Source organism: Carettochelys insculpta, chromosome 25, assembly GCF_033958435.1.
Source record: "Carettochelys insculpta isolate YL-2023 chromosome 25, ASM3395843v1, whole genome shotgun sequence".
Lineage (NCBI taxonomy): Eukaryota > Metazoa > Chordata > Testudines > Carettochelyidae > Carettochelys > Carettochelys insculpta.
Window position 1 is genome coordinate 3517898 of NC_134161.1, and position 14052 is coordinate 3531949.

General features: G+C 42.7%; 1 protein-coding gene across 4 annotated transcripts in view; it reads left to right on the plus strand.

Moving 5' to 3' along the window:
* The window catches only part of CADM1 (cell adhesion molecule 1), a 334752-nt gene that overhangs the window by 244371 nt on the left and 76329 nt on the right, over positions 1-14052 (plus strand). For all 4 annotated transcript variants that reach the window (XM_074977194.1, XM_074977195.1, XM_074977196.1 and 1 more), the window contains exons 2-4: positions 4452-4598; positions 5817-5969; positions 13466-13603. In XM_074977194.1, coding sequence (XP_074833295.1) covers positions 4452-4598; positions 5817-5969; positions 13466-13603 — 438 coding nt within the window. The remainder of the gene's footprint in view (positions 1-4451; positions 4599-5816; positions 5970-13465; positions 13604-14052) is intronic.

Here is a 14052-nt window from a genome sequence, read left to right on the forward strand (position 1 = left end):
TATGTCATATTTTAATGTATATTTTCTTTTTTTTTATTTTTAGTCCGGCGACGATTAAAATACAAAAGGCTTTGTCAATACTATTTCTATGAGCTGAGCAATTTCCGTATACACATCTGCTGCCCATCTGACTGAGTTACTATTTTTAGTGCCTGTCTGGGTTTTCCTGGTTGGAAATTAAGTTTCTTTTGTACATGTGAATTTACTGTGCTTTCATGAACACTGATGTCATGAAGTGCGTGTTGGTAAAGACTTAATATGGTCTCCTTAACATTTCAGCTTGGACTTGTGAAGGGCTCCCGTCCTTAAAGGCAGAGATGATACAAATTAATCATGATGGTTCAGATTAATTTTTTAAAAATTGATAAGTAATGTAACAAACTATTCAATCTACAGGTACGTTTAATTGCCTCTGAAGAGATGCTTAAAAACTGGTGCTTTATCCTAAAACATTTTATATTTTACATAACATACTTTCATCAAACATATTCCAGTTGCTGCTGGATAAATAGCAACTGTTTTGATTCACCAATATTGAAAAAAGAACATGGCCAAAGGAAAAATCCCTCACTGTATAAATTTCCCCAACTCCCAGGGATTGAGAAGAAATGTGCTCAAGAGGAGGGAATGATACCTCAAGGCTTTCTCCTGTATGGCTGTACTGGTTGATCCTTGTAATCTGGAACACTCTCATCTGACAGCATCTGTAATCTGGCATGATTTTAGTTAGCCAGTTTACCACTTATCATGGGTGTCTACAGGTGTTGGGTGGTCCCGTAAAGTTTGTTTACAGCCTCCAGTGCAGCCTCTTAGTGTTCTGAGCTGTTACTTAGTTGTAATTTACACCTAACTGTCTTCTAAGAACCCAGTAAGCAGTGAAAATGTTGGTGGTGTGCTAGACAATTTTGACCTCTTATATTCCAGCAAATTTTCTCATCCAGCAACAGTCAAGTCTTGACGTTCAACCTGTAGTGAACATGGGCACTTCACGGTGCCGGCGATTTCCCATCAACAAGAAGAACAAGAAAATACAGTATTTTGTGTTTGCAGTTCCCCAAACAATAATTCGAGCACCTATTTGGAGTATTGGAGTAGTCAGTCACTTCTGCTTTAGCTACTCCTGGTCTCTGCACCTCCACCCCAACAATATGTGTTGCTCAAAATGTTGCTGAATACATTTGAATGTTTGCTGAAGTTAGCAGTGCAAATAGCTTTCTGGAATAGCAGGAATTCCCATTGACTTTCCCCTTTCTGCTTTTGGTTGGAGGGTTGAGAGAGACTTCTTTTAATTATTTCCAAAATCTATCTTACATAAAAATACATTTCAGAAGTAAGCCTTTCTATTTCCCTTCTTGTTTCTCCTTCTTTGGTGTATTTTAATTTAACAATTCTTGAAATTGCCTTTTTAGCAAACACGATCAAATTTGACTTCACTAAAAGTTGGGCTCTGATTTTCTCACCGCATAAAAGGGAAATCCCAGGATGGCTGTATTTTAGGAATTGCTGCGCATTTTCATTGAGTGATTTGGTCTGCCTCTGAAGCATCAAGAGCTGCAAATGTGACTGCAGAAAATGTCTTGTATATATTTAGTTAATAAGTCCTGATATTTTACTCCTCCCACCCCAGCTTTGTTTTATTGTTTGTGCTGTCCGTTCATTTCTTTATTTCGCTGCCTTGTGTAGCTCTCTGACTGCCTTGGTTTCCAGGGAATTAAGAGGTGCACAGGGTGCCATCAACTGCATGTCTCCGAATGCCTCCACCACTTTGTTTGTTTGGTTTTAGGAGACAGCATGTTCCACAGTGCTTGGCTCCTTATTGTGATGAATGTCTGAGATGAAAACTTGGTTTGACTGGTGCTCCCTTTCCACTACTTTGTCTTATGTTCCTGGCGTATCTGCCAGCCAGGGGTTCGCTCAAAAAAAATTTCATTCTGTGCAGGTGGAATAATGTAGCAGGCGCTTAGCTTCTTGGAGCAAGTGAATGTGTCTGCTCTTTTGCCCAGCTCTCTCTTTGAAGACACATTTTTACAGCTAGATTAAATGATTCCTCCAGCTGCTTTTATTGCAGCCTTGCCAATGCAGGCATCAGAAGGTAGATAGGTAAACCTCTTCCACTCCTACATCTTGGAGCATAGGCCATTGATAACCATTCGTGAGCGTGTCCCCTGTCCTGGCGATCTTTTCCATTTATGTCCAGGTGAGGGAATTGGCCAGTGTCATTGCAGAGCCATTGGCTATTATCTTTGAAAACTCGTGGAGACTAGGAGCAGTCCCGGATGATTGAAAAAAGGCAAATGTAGTGCCCATGTTTAAAGAAGGAGAATCCAGGGAACTATAGGCCAGTCAGCCTTACCTCAGTCCCCAGAAAAATCATGAAGGGGCTCCTCAAGGAGTCTATTTTGGAGTATTTGGAAGGGGGCAAAGTGACCAAGAGTAGCCAACATGGATTCACAAAGGGCAAGTCGTGCCTGACCAATCTCATTAGCTTCTATGATGAGTAAACTGGCTCTGTGAATATGGGAAGTCAGTGGATGTGATTCTACCTTGACTTCAGCAAAGCTTTTGATACAGCCTCCCACAACATTCTTGCCCATAAGTTAAGGAAGTATGGGTTGAATACATGGACTGTAAGATGGATAGAAATCTGGCTTGATGGACGGGCCCAAGGGGTAGTGGTCAATGGCTCAGTGTCTGAATGGTCGTTTTCAAGTGGAATGCCCCAACATTCGCTTCTAGGGCCAGTATTCTCCAACATCTTTATTAATAACCTGGATGAGGGGATGGATTGCACCCCCAGCAGATTTGCAGATGACACTAAGCTAAGGAGAGAGGTAGCTACACTGGAGGGTAGGGATAGGGTCCAGAGTGACATCGACAAATTGGAGTATTGGGCCAAAATAAATATGATGAGGTTCAAAAAAGAGACATGCAGGGTTCTGCACTTTGGATGGAAAAACCCCAAGCACTGTTGCAGGCTGGAGACCAACTGGCTAAGTAGTAGTGCCTCAGAAAAGGACCTGGGGATTGCCATGGGTGTGAGGCTAGATCTGAGTCAGCAGTCTGCCGTTGTAGTCAAGAAGGCCAATGGCATATTGGGGTGCATTAAGAAAAACGTTTCCAGCAGATCTAGAGAACCCATTATCCCCCTCTGCACAGCACTGACGAGGCCACATCTGGAGTATTGTGTTCAGTTCTGCCCCTTCCTCCCCCCGTATAGAAAGGATGTGGATGCATTGGAGCAGGTTCAGTGGAGGGCAACAAAAATGATAAAGGGACCAGAGCACATGACCTATGAGAAAAGGCTGAGGGATTTGGGCTTATTTAGTTTGCAGAAGAGAAGAATGAGGAGTGATTTGATAACAGCCTTCAGCTTCCTGAAAGTGGGCTCTAAAGAGGATGGTGGAGAGAGACTGTCATCAATGGTGGCAGATGACAGAACAAGGAGCAATGGTCTGAAATTACAGAGGAAGAGGTGTAGTTTGGATATTAGGAAAAACTGTTTCACCAGAAGGGTGGTGAAGCACTGGAAGGTATTACCGAAAGCGATGGTGGAATTTCCATGCCTAGAGGTTTTTTAGCCCCAGCTTGATGTAGTCCTGGCTGGGATGATTTAGTTGGGGTTGATCCTGCTTTAGGTAGGGGGCTGGACTAGATGATTCCTGAGGTCCCTTCCAGCCCTAGAATTCTATGATATTATGAGGTGTATCCCATCTCCTTAGCGTCTGCCTTCAGGTCTCTACGCCACATGTTGCGTGGGTGCCCTCTTTTCCTTTTTCCTCGTGGTGTCCAACTTAAGGTTTGCCTTGTGATGTTGGTGGTTTATTTGCTGAGGGTACATCCAATCCATCGCCATCTTCTCTTCCTGATTTCTTTTTCAGCAGCAAGTCGATGAGTCAGTTGCCATAGGTCTTGGTGGTTGTTGACATCAGAAGGGGCAGTCCTTGTTTTTTAAAAAATCCACTGTACTGCTTTCACTGTCACCAACCACAGAGCTCTCCTGGTTATTCCAGTCCCATTCAACCGTGTTCTGTAGAGTTAAATGGCATGCTGTTATTTTTTCCCTCAGGATCTCCCTTTCCAATTGTCCAGGGGACAAATGTATCTGTGTATGGTTTAAAAAAAAAAAAAAAAAAAAAGTTGCCTCTGCCATAGCAACTAAGCCAACCTCCTGCAATAATACCCTCTTCAGGGAGAATTTTTCATAGAACACTGCGTGGATAGAAAGTTTGTATCCACATCTGTGTTAGCACAGATATCCATGTGGATACCTCTGACTTATCTGTGGATATAAAGCAGACAGCTGTGGATTTGCAGGGCTCTAATTGTTTGCTTCAGTGTGGGGGCCCGTTGAAGCTTGTTCGTGATCTACTCTATATATGCTCAGTGAATGCTGCTGACAAAATGTAAAAATGGGGCAACAGCGTCTCTAATTTCTGTTTTTCTTTCTTAAGGTGATGGACAGAACTTGGTTACTGAAGATGTGACGGTAGTGGAGGGAGAAGTTGCCACCATCAGTTGTCGAGTGAAAAACAGTGATGACTCAGTGATTCAGCTACTGAATCCCAACAGACAGACGATTTATTTCCGAGACTTCAGGCGTAAGTTTCCATCCGTGTATTATTTTGGTAGCAACTGACCCCCACTCTGCATGCATTCTGGATAAAGATATTGCTAAGCCTCTCTTTAATTTAATGTTAGGCACTTCAAGTTTAGTTGATTCTTCAGCGCATAGATGACAGGCAATCATAATCTTTTCTCCTTAATGGAAGCCTTGATGGTCCCTTTTAAAAGTCAGACTGTTTTACCTTGCAATAGGAATTGATTGTAGTAATTCAGGGTGAATTGCAACTGAGCGCCAAATATTTAGCTGACACAAACAAATTGAATAGAGTAATGCAGGAGAGTGCAGTGTTCTGAGAAGTAATATGTTTGGTCTGAAGATTGACATGTTTGAGATAATCTGTCCCCTTTAAAGCCAAAACAGAAACTGTCACCATGGTGCCCAGTGCATGAGGATGGCTTTGTTTCCAATTTAGACAATACTGTGAGGATAACAATTGAAATGAGGTAATTTAAATTATTCTGGTGAATGACTTCTTTCAGAATTGTACAGGATGGACCACAACTACTTGTGCTTATTGTGTACAAACAACACAAAGACGGTCTTTTTTCTCCAAAATTGCTTGTAATCCAAGTAGCTAATTGGGTGGAACAAATCTAAGGTGATGGTAATTTACTGGTGTTGCAAAGATCAAGGTGTTTGTTGTGCTAGGTTTACACGGACCCTGGCATTAGAGAGAGACCATCAGCACATCTTTGTTGAAATATTTGTCAGTGCTGTCAAAATTCCCACAGGGATTTTAGCAGTAATTACTTGTGTAAGGAAACTTAAATCTTAAATTCTTTGCCTCGATTCTTATCTCTGCTTCATGCTTGTCCTAATCCACTCATGCTGTCAATTCTTCAGTCTGCTTCAAGCCACAATACCCCCTGAATTATTTGTTTTAAGGCAGCCTGCTTATCCAAAACATCCGTGCATCTTCTGAAAATAAAAGCCAGACACATCAGTAGCTTGTATGGAAAATGTGTATTGATTGTTTATATTGATTAGAGCACATGAGCATTGTTTAAACCCCAATTTAAATGCAAGGAGCTATAATAGTGTGGAACACTTTGGAGTTTTGTTTAGGTACCACCCCCAAAAAAGGAGTACTCAGACACTACTCTTCTAGGCTTCTAGTTTTGCCAGATTTTTGGAGGAGGAAATGTACTATGTCTTGTTGATCACAGTCGCTAATAATCTGTTTGTTCCACAGCTTTGAAGGACAGCAGGTTTCAATTAGTGAATTTCTCTAACAGTGAACTCAGAGTGTCCTTGACAAATGTCTCCGTTTCTGATGAAGGAAGATACTTCTGCCAGCTCTACACCGATCCGCCACAGGAAACTTACACCACTATTACTGTGCTTGGTAAGTGCCTGGCACTAAACGCCTAACTTCGATTAAGCTGGAGGCTTCAGGAATGAAGGGGCAGGGAAAGGGAATCAGCATATGTTCCTTTTATGAACAATTGGGTAGCAGTTCCAGCCCCCACAAGTTGCTGATACTAAATCCTATTCTGGATACTTGACTTAAAAAGCCACACCCACTCTGAGATTTCATTAAAGCTCATTTATAGTGCCAAAGAGTTCTTCTCATAAAGATTATAGGGCTCTTGAATCTGGGATGGGAAATTTGCAATCCCCAGAGTGTAAGGGTGACTAGCAAAGATCAACCTAAATTTTCAAGTGAGCCCGTCGCCACAAGGAACATCCAAGCCTTCTGCTAGTAGTTGTAGTAGTAAAGTCAGGAAGAGACTATGGATCACTCTCTACCCAATAGAACTTGTCTGCAATTGCTCTCCATCCTCTTTTTCTCAAAGTGATATCCTGTTGCTAGTGGAGAGGCTGGCTTGTTTTTTTTTCTGCAGTGTTTCAAGTTAGTGAAATACATACAGCTTTGGAAGCCAGGCCCTCTTGAATTTGAAGTCTGGCAGTGACGGTCACTGACTCATTTGGCCAGGTCAATTAAATTTCCTTGGCCAGCATCTCCATTTGGGAAGTGTGGGATAATACCTGCCTTGCTGGGGCTGTGTGCGGATGAATCACTGCGCTGGCTGAGTGGAAATACATGAATCCCAAATCTGACGTTTTGCGCAAGTCTGACACTGTTAATGCCTTGAAGTGGATGTCTGCCCAGCCAATAGGCCTGGGAAATGGCAAACACCTACGAGGGAGACAGACAGTCCTCTGGCTTTAGTAATTCTGCAAACTGTCCTCATGAGCTTTCCTAGACCACATGGCTTTTATCTTTAAGGTAGCAGAGTACGTGCGTTTGTCACACGTTACCAGCAGTGTGGGGATTCTGGGCACAAATTATTTTCATTCAATAAGGGGGAAAAAGGATGGAAAAAGACTGACTTAAGGCAGTGATGGACAGTCTACGCTAGTGAGTGGACCACATAAGTGGTCTCCTTTCTCTCTCAGCAGCCTGCAAGATCGTCATGACCAAGATAGTCTCCAAAGAGAGAAGTGGCTTTGCTAGCGGTGCTTTTGTACCTAGACTTTGTGGAACATGCCAGTTGAACTCTAACAGTGCTTGGAATGCAGAAGGAACACATGGCTCCGTCAGCGCTGTGTGCAGTCAGCACATACCTCTCTTCCCTTGACTTTGCCTTATGTGTGCACCACTTCAGTTATATGGGTGGCGGGGAGGGGAAACCTATGTGGATGGAACCAGCAGCATGTGCAACCCTGCACGTGAGCAACAGTAAACAAAATGTCTTATGTGCCACTCGTAGAACCCCAGTGGGCTTCAGGTTGCCCACCACTGACTTGGGATAGATATTATGGTCACTTTGGAAACCTTGGTTTACCTGTGATTTTTAATGACTCCTAATCTTTTTTTGCTGGACCGCCAAGGAGGCAGGCCCATATTCCATTTGTCCTTCCTTTACTGCTTTAGCTGCAGAAGCAAACCTTTGAGGAGCAAAAGGCCAAAGCAGAGAAGGAGGTTACGCTTCATGCTGTCTCCTCCTGTTTCTCAGATAAAGCTGTTCCCTCCTCCACCTTCTCCTCCTGTTGACTTCGAACAGTTCCAAGAGCAAACAAAACATGTTTTCGAGTCATTGAGCGTTCCCCCTGGGGAGGCTTGAGAGTCGCAGCACAAGCATTTGGACGGTTTGCAAATGCACTTTCTGCTCAAGTGATCTTGCCCAGGAATGAGCCCCTCCTGGATCCTGCCAAGACCCTCTGGCAGACCCCAGCGATGGCACTGCTCATGTGCAAATATTCTGATAAGATTCATTTTGTCACAGCCAAGAACTATGAATATTTATTCTTGCATCCATTGCTTAGTTCTTTTGCTGTTGAAGTGGTGAACGTAGCAGACAGCTCCACTCCAAATTAACCCCATGTGTCACAACTCAAAAAGGCCTTGAGCTCTTTGGCTGCAAGATATTTGTCTACAACTATAAGGTTTAGAACTGAAAATGGCCAAGTTCTCCTGGCAAACTAGTGACACCAGTTATTCCAAGTTCACCACATGTGTTGAACACCTTCCTGCAGAACATTGCAAGCAGTTCCACAGTGCCGTAGTTGAAGGTTATCTGTCAGCTAGAGCATCGTTGCAGGCCTCCCTGCATGGAGCGAGCACTATAGCTTTCCCCATCTCAGTGGCACTCACTGAACATTGGAAGTCTTGACTCCAGCTGTATGGGTTAGGAGGTTCATAGTACTGTTGAGGACTGTTCCTTTGGATTGAAACTTGTTGGTGAGATGACAGGTAGATCACTGCACATCCCAATGAATTCCAGGGCCACCTTGTAATGCGCTGGAGGTTATAAGATAGTTCCAGGTGAGCATCTGCACAAAGGCTTTTACTCCAAGAATTGCCATGTCCAAAAAAGAGTGTAGGGTGGAGACCCTTTCTTCATCTAAGTCTTAGGCTGTGGCCACACTTGGCCAAACCTTCGAAATGGCCATGCTAATGGCCAAATCAAAGAATACTAATGAGGCACTGAACTGAAGATTCAGTGCCTCATTAGCATTCGTATGCTTCTGGCCATGGCGGTCCTTTTTGAAAGGACCCTGCATGTTTTGAAATCCCCTTATTCCTCGCAGCTGAGGGGAATAAGGGGATTTTGAAATGTGCGGGGTCCTTTCAGAAGGGACCCCTGTGTAGCCGCCCCGAGCCGCGTGAGTTCGAAAGTGGCGCTTTTGAAGCGCCACAGCCGGAAGTGTGCAAATGCTAATGAGGCACTGCATATTGAATTCAGCACCTTATTAGTATTCTTCGATGTGGCTATTAGCGTGGCCATTTCGAAGGTTTGACCAAGTGTGGCCGCAGCCTTAAACTACTTATTATATGAAAGCAGGAAAGTGCAGAATTGTGACTTGGGCAGCCATCATTGGGTCCAGGGGTTTGGTTTTAATTTCTCACATTCAGGACCTCATACACTCATACCACAATTCCACAAGAGATGGCTTGGGTTTCTGGTCACTCCAGTCCAATACTGGGGACCTGTGCTCAGCCTTTTCTCTGTTCTGAGGGGTTTCCTGAAGATGTTGGCAAGGATTACTGCCTACTTTTTGTTTGAGAGATGATGTTTTTCGTGCCTTGGCGAAAAGGGCCTCTCTGCCATTAAAATACCACTGCCCACAGGTTAGGTCTCCAGCCCAGCATCAAAGCATCCATTTGCACATCATTAAAGAGGATAGAACCAAGCCATTTGATGTGTCCCATGAAGTTCATCTCTGTTGCTGACATGTCCAAGGGAGCCACAGTCTAAATCCAGAGACTCTCCATAGAATCCTAGGGCTGGAAGAGACCTCAGGATCTCATCGAGTGCAGCCCCCTTCCCAAAGTAGGATCAACCCCAACTAGCCAGGACTTTGTCAGACTGGGACTTAAAAACCTCTAGGAATGGAGATTCCACCACTAGGTGGATATCTGGATGTATTATTTCCCACCACACAAGCTCCTTCTAAGGCATTTTCCCAGTCCACAAGATTTGGCTGTCTGTGATGTTCCTTGCTGAGCTGTGCAGGCCTGCAATTTGGACTTTAATACATCCCCTTCCCAAACATTATGTGGTGGGTCGTAATTCTAGATCAGGTGCAAACCCCAGCAAATGTAATCTTGACCTAAGTTTAAAGCTCCTTTTCCCATGATGAAAATGCTGCTGGGAGCCACCTCGTTCAAGAAGAGGTTAGTCACCTTGTTCAAGAACGAGTTCTTCAAAATGTGTCCCCTGATAGGTGCTCTACTGTTTGCCCTACTTCCCTTCTGCTTTGGATTTGCCTCAGTGGGGCTTTCAGGTGGACAGCAGCCTGACAGTGATTTCAGCCCCACAGCTCTACACATCATTACCATGTGGTACATGGATGTATATAGGTCACATGTTCAGGTCAAATGGGCACTGTTACCAAAATCTCTGATCCAGAGCAGAGGCTCAGTGTTGAGTTGTGGTATGGGAACTTTTTCATGAGCTGGCACCTGGTCTGCCAGCATCACAACAAGTGAAGAATCAAATCTTTTGTTGTTGTTGTCTATAGTTGGTTTGTGTTTAGTTTTGTGTTTGTGTTTGTTTTTTTTTTTTTTTCCAAGGAAAGTGCATTACACTCTTGTTAAAGTTCTTGTCTCTCGATGCTTATGCCTCTGCTATTTTTAATCTCTGGATGTATTTAGCAAAATCTTAATTATAATGCAAAGTGAGGACATTCTGTTAGCTTTTGTTTAAGCTGATTTTATAGCCATTATTTATTTTGTATTTATGCGAAAGATGAGATCTTTCATCCAACTTTTTGTACGTCAACATTAGCTTAGAAATTACCGTATCGGTTTTGCAGTACTGAAGTGTATTTTTCCTACTCAGAATTACATTTGCACCAACACAACCTACTGAATTCTCCTCTTTTCATCCTATTTCTCATGGTTTTCAAGGCTGATCCAGATGCAGCTCTAAGGTTAATGTAGCTGCTGATAATAGTTGCTAATACTGTTACAGCCATGTCTGAAGATTAGTGTTGGCTTTTAAGCTCCTGTTAATAAGAGAACTTGAATTGCAGTAGAAGATCTTAATGTAAGATCTCATTTGCTGATTAGTTGTAAATCTGGTTGTTTTTTCTCACATTTTAATGAGATTCAGTTCTGTCTTAGTATTTAAACTGTGGAAACTATGTTCATAATCCCCCTGCTATAGATCTCAGGACTCTCAATAGCCTTCCAGTTGTATTTCAGTTTTCTGATATTCAGCTAAATAGGATGGTGTTTATACCTACTTTGGTTTCTCAGCTATTGGAAGTTCTCATTAAGTTGCATGACAAGATTCAGGATCTACTAGTCTTGTTTCTCATATTCTAGCACTGTTATAGAAGAATTGCAGTTGTGTGAATTTCTGATATATCCATGAGGTGCTCAAACTCTGGGTTTGTCAGCAGTTGGCCTACTGAGGGGCCTGTTTGCTTGTGGGCAAGGGGCTTGCCCTCAGATTGGGGAAAGAAGGCAGAAGCTTGTTCAGTTGCTGAAGAGCAGAGAATGGCTGCCAGACTCCAGACTGGGAATCAGAATCTCAGGTTTTCAAAGCACTAGGTGAAACGTTGTTGCCTTAATTAAATCTACTGTATGTTTTAGAAACTTTGTCCATCTATCAGTGTGTCAGTTTGTTCAGGAACGCCTCCTGAATGGTAACAGCTAGGACCACCCAATTTGGTATGCAGCTTCCTCTTATCATAACTGGAATCAAGGTAGGGGTGGTGTTATGCGAGGGCAATGGGATGTGCTTAGAATACAATTGGTTTTCATAAAATGGAGAGAGAGGGATCTGGTAGGAGGGATAGTCATACTGAAGAATGACCACAGAGGGGCAGCAAGGGGCCAGAGATGGAGATGAGGACAGCTATAACCCCATGGGGCCAGCCTGGGTGGGGAAAGGGGCAGCTATTGTCTACATAGCTCAGAAGGTGTTTGCTTTTTTGTGTGTGTGTGTGTGTGTGTGTGAGAGAGAGAGAGAGAGAGAGAGAGAGACCCCCCAGCTGGGACACATGCCCCTTTTCCCTTGCTGTGCCTGCTGCAACAGCCATGGACAGATTGGACAGGTGCTTCTCACATGTCCCCAAGCTGCTGCAGTGAGAGGGCTGAGGTTGTCTTCTCTTCCTGAGGCAGCCTGCATGCAGCCCCACCCCAGAGCAATGATTTTAAATGAAGAAAAAAAGAATTGATTTAAGGATCTGAGCACATCTTCTCGTGCTCTCATAAAAAGGGAAATAAATCAAAGCATTTCCCTGGTCCTTCTTTCTAGCACTTTATTAATAGATCTTGTATGTAAGAAGTAAATAGCACTTACATTTCCATGTGTTGATGTTACACTTAGTAATAGCTTTAACATTGTGCTTTCCAGTTACATTTTCAATTACAGTCACTTGGGAAAGCAGAAAAACCTGTCTAGCTGCCTCTGCTCCTTCACTGTAGCAATGGTGTATCAGTAGGTGTCTGTTACCTTTTTCTCTGTCATTTTCTCTTGCCATGTATTTTAATGTCTTCTCTGGCATTACACACGGAGATCTATTCACAATAGTTTGGGACATGGGAAAATGTGAAATATATGGTCTGCTTTACTCATCTCGGAGAAAAGCAACAAATGTGCTAATGAGTCCTTTGATCATCTGGTTGATAGTTATACATATTTGTTCTTCATCAGCTGAAAATGTATTACTCATATTTGAACCATACAGTTGCTTAATCATAGAGATGAGAACAAAAACTTTTGAGTTCTCTTTGGGAAGATAAGTTTAAATTCTTAAAGGCATAGCAGGGATGGAATTGTGTGCCTTGGCTATTACGTTCATATTTCCCTCATTAATGTCTCTTTCATCTTGTCCCTTATTCAACCCTTTAAAACTTGCTTTTTACCTTGTCTATGGATTGCATGTGGCTGTGGTCATCCCTCTTATGTATCAGCCTGTTAAAAATTATTGGATTGTTTTTCACTGGTGAAGATTACAGTCTTCTGACTTTGTAGGTCAGGGTAGTGTTATCTCTCGAGTGTACTTGCTTTAAAGAGAGGAACATTCTCAGCTTGCAGTAATTGCAGTCTGACGCCACTATCTTTGTTGAGACCAAAGTTGTCTCTTCCACACATCTTTATCATATCCAGGATTGCATTTGCTTTTGGGTTTATTTGGATGGGAAATGGGCAGTTGGAGGATGTGGTATTCTCTTCTGGTCCTGGTCTTGATCAGTGTTAGCTATAAGCTGAGTGCTTGGGTGGCTGGCCAGGTGAGATTCAAGTGCAACCAGTCATTTAGCAGAGCGCTCTCAGTGGGCAGCTTGTCTTTCTGTTGGTGCTGAAAATTCACACATGCCTTGGGGCACATTAAAAAAATTAGTCTTCCCATGGATGGAGAAAATAGAACACTGGTCTTGATGGCTTTTTTTTAAAACCTCTTTAAACATATTTGATCTTTGCTGGTCATCTTCCACATTTTGAGGCTTGAAACTTGAAAAGCAGATGCAAAAAAATTATGTTCAGGGAACTAAAACTCTGCATAGATACAGTGCCTTTAATTGCAATCCTTTTTCTGTTTCCCTTTTTTCCATTATTGACTGCAAAATTTATATGGATACAAGCCGTATCCTTTGTGTGATATTACACCTGTGTGTCATGATAGAGAGAAGACAATTCACAGGGCACCATGCTCAGTGGGGAGGGACTATAGAAAATGTGAGAAATGAATCAGCAATACCTGGTGAAGCTCAAAGCTAGGCTGAAAACATCTAACACCACTGTTAGGAAGTCATGTATTCAGGGGCAGTGATGCCAATATTAATGTTTGATAAATGAGTAACTTGTGGCTGAGTTCTTGGGTAAACACCAGTTAAAAATCAAAATGTTTTGACCTTGGTCTGATTTCTCTTTTTGATTTTAGTCCCGCCACGCAATTTGATGATTGATATCCAGAAAGAAACGGCCATTGAAGGTGAAGAGATTGAGTTGAACTGCACTGCCATGGCCAGCAGACCAGCCACCACAATCAGATGGTTCAAAGGGAACAAGGAGCTTACTGGTAGATGCATCTTCTAAATCAGCACAGTTTTATAGATAACTATCATGGTAAAATTACACCTTCTAAATATAATACTGTGGTGACAGAGTAGAAATACTTTTTTTTTTTTTTTTTTTAGAAATAAAAAAAAAAAAAATCAAGGGCAGTCTGTCTCCTGGGCTTTGTCAGTGGGGAAATGTATGGGCAGACTTAAATAACTCGTGCTTCTTACTGGTGAAGAACTGTACACCTGTTCTGTCCTATAGTAAACTTCCAGAATCTGAGCTCAGGGTTCTGGATTTGCTCTTCAGCTGCTAATGGCATGTGTGGTCCTTTAAGGTGTGCTGGGAAGGTAGCTCTTTGCCCACATTGTTGGTATGGGAGCACTGACTGAGGTGTAAAGCTTTTCAATGCACTTTTCTCTTGCTCATTTGTTCATGTGGATTTATGCGGGTGTTCACATAAAATGT